Source organism: Solanum tuberosum, unplaced genomic scaffold (genome assembly GCF_000226075.1).
Source record: "Solanum tuberosum cultivar DM 1-3 516 R44 unplaced genomic scaffold, SolTub_3.0 scf00134, whole genome shotgun sequence".
Taxonomy (NCBI): Eukaryota; Viridiplantae; Streptophyta; class Magnoliopsida; order Solanales; family Solanaceae; genus Solanum; species Solanum tuberosum.
This window is the reverse complement of record NW_006239062.1, coordinates 1,484,395-1,489,596: the sequence shown is the minus strand read 5'-3', so window position 1 is coordinate 1,489,596 and position 5,202 is coordinate 1,484,395. Positions and strand designations below refer to the sequence as shown.

The following is a 5,202-nucleotide window of genomic DNA, read 5'->3' as shown; positions in this document are numbered from 1 at the left end:
GGTCAAGTCTCAGGTTTGGGTCGAATTCCGATTCAAAAGTTGGATCTTGAATGTTTCTTAAAATGTCAAATCATTGAATAAAGAGTGATTTTGTTCCTTTTTCAAACGGAAAAGGTTCAAATATGGTGTCGAACTTTGAGAAAAGACTCATCTATGTTATTCATTGAAAATTTGACTCATCTATGCCATTTTCGTTTGAGAAAAAACTCATCCATTCCATTATTTATTAACTGAAATGACATAGATAAGTCAAACACTTGATGAATGACATAAATGAGTTTTTTTCTCAAAATTCGATGATATATATTTTAGCCTTTCCCCTTTTTCAAATAATGTAATTGTACTTTGAACAAAGTAAATTAAACAAACAACAATAGTAAAAAAAAAAAAAAGTAAAAAAATAAAATAAAAAATATATATATATATATACTCTATTTACTAAATGCCATGTTCTTACACGTTAACTTTGGGTGTAACATGGTGTAGCAGCCAAAAATGAATGAAGTAACGAGATAAAAACTTACTCGTAAATTACGGTGCATATTGTAGAGTTGTGTCTAGTAAAATTGTTTTAAACTTGATATTTATATCAAATCAAATAAATTAATATTAATAATTAAGTTAAATAAAAAATATATATATTAAATTGTAATGTATTGAACTTTATTTGAAATTACTCTGATAATGTTAAAAATGATTAAATAAATAAAATGATATCACCAGTTGACGTTCAACTTAATGACCAAATCTATGTTACATTATTGGAAAATGACATTCATGCCATTATAATATAAAATACAAAATATGTAATCATGAAGAATAGTTTCAAAATAGAACCGAAACTGATAGTTTGGATGGAAAAATAGTTATTAACTTATCGGTAATGGGTCATTAGTTTTGCGATTTCGGCAACAGTTTTGATTTTTTTTCATCGGGCTATCAATTCTAGCGGTTTTAGGTTTTTTCTTAACGGATTAACTGACAACCCGATAGTAAATAAAAAAATTAAATTTATACTATCTGGTATATAAAGTTCTCGACTTAGAGTTTAGTTTCATATGTTTATTTCAGGTTGTCTCAAACTCTCGATTATTCTACAATGTGATAGTGTTTGCTTTGAGGAAAATACAATCGGTCAACTCCTTTGTATGGTTCATTTGATTTGTCACCTAGTTTTTAAATGATTTTTAATTATTATTTTTGTCAAATCTTAAAAATTAAATCGATAACCAAATCGATAATGATCAATAAGTGATAAACCAATAACTATGGTACGGATCCGTTTCACCCACTAGGCCAGTAGAAAGAATATGTAGCAATTAGAACAAGTCAAAAGAATAGCAAAGACAAAAGGTAGCGACAACGCGGATATGCAATTGGCAGCCAATAGTGACCAAAGAGATTTAAAATAACGTGTTTTTATGCCTATAAATATTTGAGGGACACATTATTCCCTCAACACATCACAAAGATAATAAACATCAATAATTCTTTCAACAAACTTTGCATTTTAATTTCAAAATGACAAGTTCAAACAACTCTTTTGTTGCTATATTTTCTCTTCTTCTACTCTCTACCATGCAATGCCATGCACAACTTTCTTCCACATTTTACGACCGAACTTGCCCTAATGCTCTCACCACTATTCGTACAAGTATAAGACAAGCAATTTCAAGCGAACGTCGTATGGCTGCATCCCTCATTCGTCTTCATTTCCATGATTGTTTTGTTCAGGTTGGATATATACATTAATCTATATGTTTATCGAACTACTTTTAATTTATTGGTTTGATGACATGCATAATATATATACTAATACTAATTATATATAATTTGCGGCTTTAACTTTTATAGGGTTGTGATGCTTCTCTCTTGCTTGATGAAACCCCAACGATTGTCAGCGAGAAGACTGCGCTGCCAAATCTTGGATCAGTTAGAGGCTTTGGTATTATAGAAGATGCAAAAAGAGAGGTTGAGAAAACATGTCCTGGAGTTGTATCGTGTGCTGACATACTTGCAGTTGCTGCTAGAGATGCATCAAGTCTCGTAAGTACATTTCACTTTTTCACACTATGAAAAGAAGAAACTTTTTTTATTCTAACCAATTAATGTTACGTTAATAAAAATCAGGTTGGCGGTCCATCATGGACAGTGAAACTAGGAAGAAGAGACTCAACCACTGCAAGTCATACTCTTGCAGAAACTGATCTTCCTGGTCCTTTCGATCCTCTTAGTAGGCTTATTTCTGGCTTTGCCAACAAAGGCCTTAGCACAAGGGATATGGTTGCTTTATCAGGTAAAACTCGATCTAATTATTGATATCGATTATATATAGATTTGTACATATTTATAACAAGTTCTAACTTTTTAAATTTTCCGATTAATTCTAGGATCACATTCAATTGGACAAGCACAATGCTTCCTTTTCCGTGATAGAATTTATGGAAATGGAACAGACATCGATGCTGGATTTGCTAGCACCAGAAGACGTCGGTGTCCTCAAGAAGATCAAAATGGAAACCTAGCTCCACTTGATTTGGTAACACCTAATCAATTGGATAACAACTACTTCAAGAACTTGAGGCAAAGAAAAGGTCTTCTTCAATCGGATCAAGTTCTTTTGAGTGGAGGATCTACCGATGATATTGTTTTAGAATATAGCAATAGCCCTCGGGCATTTGCCTCTGACTTTGCTGCAGCCATGATTAAAATGGGAGATATTAGTCCTCTAACTGGTCAAAATGGGATCATAAGAACTGTTTGTGGAGCTATAAATTGATTTTTCAAAAGCCTATTACTTGTATAATTGCTAAGTTTATTTGTATTCATTTGATTTTTTTTTCTATTTGTATTGTTTCAGGAATGAAATAAAATCTTCGTTATGCTTTAAGGAAGTAGTTAAGTACTTCTAGCTAATGTTTAGCAATGTAATTACTAGGCTTTTCGACTATAATGCGCAATTGGAATTTTGTTGTAGTTTTCGACTACTGTAATCGATAAATTAAAATTTATATCATTATATTTTTTTAATTTTACCCTACCATAATGAAGTCAACAGAAAAATAACTACAGTAATCCATAAATTGTTAAGATAATTTAAAAATATTATTAAACTACGACTAGGATCGTTATCATTATTAAAACAAATTAAAATGACTCTCTTTCGTAATAGATTTTACTGAGCATGGAAAACGAAATGTTCTCCAAAAGTAATATTTTAATCCCATTGACTATTGATTTTGACATTTCATAATTTTATCCTACAAATTAGATATTATCAAATCATCGGTACGAAAGGGCAATGTCAAAGAATTGATGATGTATGACTATATAAATAATTATAATACTCACATTTGACAAATAATAATTATTTTGACATTAAACTATTAGATGCTATCCTTTTTGTTTAATTAACCATTCCAAACTCCAACTTTTATAGCGTGGTGTTCTACACAAGTTGCCTGCATCCACTTTCTACGTACCCACCAGCAGTCTAAAAGTATCAAACAGTAGCGGCGGGAGTCTTAGTTTTCGTTAAGAAGATTGTATATAAAAAGAAGTTAATATACAAAGAAATCAAGGAAATTCAATACCTACAACGTCAAAAATAAATTTGACCGAATAGTAATTGGATATAGCCTGCTGCTGACTTTGATTTTCGATTTACCGAATGAAAAATTGTTCATAAAATAAATATATAACTTCTCACTTCTCTAATAAATTGGTGTGATATAGTGAAACAAGCAAATTAGCTATTTGCTGTAAATGTTTTGATATAGTGAAACAAGAAAGATGATATTTAGTTAGGTAGATTGTAGTGTATGATAAATTATTAATATTTAATATTTATGAAGGGTAAAATAGTAAAATACTATTATTTTAATGGGTTATCGATTTACGCAATAACTCAATACTAAAAACCAAAATCGAACGATAACCCATAATTTATTTATTTTTTGTAAAACCATTAAAAACCCATAAATCTAATAAGATTTTTTTCAATTTAATTTATTAATCGATTTGATTTTCACAGCCCTACTCCTATTAGCCAAAACTGTGGCAAGAGTTGTCGTTGACAATAATGTGAACTCTTTTTAATAAAGTATTAGATGCTGCTTTAATTTATAAAATTTCGATTTTAATTCTGTTATGTAATTGGATATAGCCTGCTGACTTTGACTTTCAACTAATATAATGCCTAAATATATTTTGTTGAAAATGACATTTATGCATGTCATTATTTATTATTATTATAGTATTTAATTCATGAAGCTTCCTAGTACGTATGATAGAAATGTAGGAATAAAGTGAATTGTGCAAAGAAAAAGTCTTCTACAAACGGAGACCATTTATTTATTAAATTAATTAGAGAATTATAGAAATATCTCTAGCTAGATATTAATCTGATAAAAAATAATATCCGAAATTATAATGTAAATCCACATTGTAATAAAGATAAATTAAAATAACTTTATATCTTTCTCAGTTTATTAAATTTTACCAGCTAAAAATAAATCTTCTCCTAAAATACATTTTTTAATAATGTCATTGACCTTTGCCTTTTGACATGTCAATTCATAATAATTGGTCCTTTGACTTTTTTTTTTATTAAATAAAAATCCTCAATAGAAATAAATATAATATAAGCAAAGCGGCTGGATCTTACTTTGTTAGTTCATAATAATTATTCCTTTGACTTTCTTATTTTAGCCAGAACACGATTATAAATTAATCATTGAAATAATAAGTTTTTCCCCAAAATAGAAAGGGATTTGTCAAAGACAAGATGATGTATATATGACTATAATGATTAATGAGCAAGGAGCAATCATAGAAATCTAACAACAATCTTAATTTGTCAACACAATTATATTATTATATATATACGATTAAAGACTGAGTTACAATTTGAAGTTAAAGTTCAGAATTTTAATTTGTTTAAGTTATTGATTTTGATCGAAATCTCACTAGTTCTGTTATGGATCACTTGCTACAATTAATATTTCATTATAACAATTAAATTATTTTTTGTTATATAAATGAATATACATAGTCGTTTATCAAAATAACAATTAATGAATATATGTTTTTTTATATATTAATGGATGATATATATTAAATTAATATGTATATAATTTCGATACAAAATAATGTATATATGACTAGTAAATTTAATTATCTAAGTTGATTGATCAAATATGT

General features: G+C 28.6%; 1 protein-coding gene across 1 annotated transcript; it reads left to right on the top strand.

The window, feature by feature from the left end:
* Positions 1-1,470: 1,470 nt before the first annotated feature.
* On the top strand, positions 1,471-2,894 carry LOC102599501 (lignin-forming anionic peroxidase). The gene is made up of 4 exons (XM_006351857.2): positions 1,471-1,734; positions 1,855-2,046; positions 2,131-2,296; positions 2,391-2,894. The coding sequence occupies exons 1-4, from the start codon at positions 1,522-1,524 to the stop codon at positions 2,777-2,779; spliced, it is 960 nt and encodes a 319-aa protein (XP_006351919.1). The 5' UTR covers positions 1,471-1,521; the 3' UTR covers positions 2,780-2,894.
* Positions 2,895-5,202: the final 2,308 nt, after the last annotated feature.

What these genes read in the sequence shown, in the direction of transcription:
- LOC102599501 (XM_006351857.2), top strand. Translation starts at nt 1,522, where the DNA reads ATGACAAGTTCAAACAACTCTTTTGTTGCTATATTTTCTCTTCTTCTA. An exon ending in CTAGAGATGCATCAAGTCTC is followed by an intron (nt 2,047 to 2,130) that starts GTAAGTACATTT and finishes AATAAAAATCAG; the next exon opens with GTTGGCGGTCCATCATGGAC. An exon ending in GGATATGGTTGCTTTATCAG is followed by an intron (nt 2,297 to 2,390) that starts GTAAAACTCGAT and finishes GATTAATTCTAG; the next exon opens with GATCACATTCAATTGGACAA.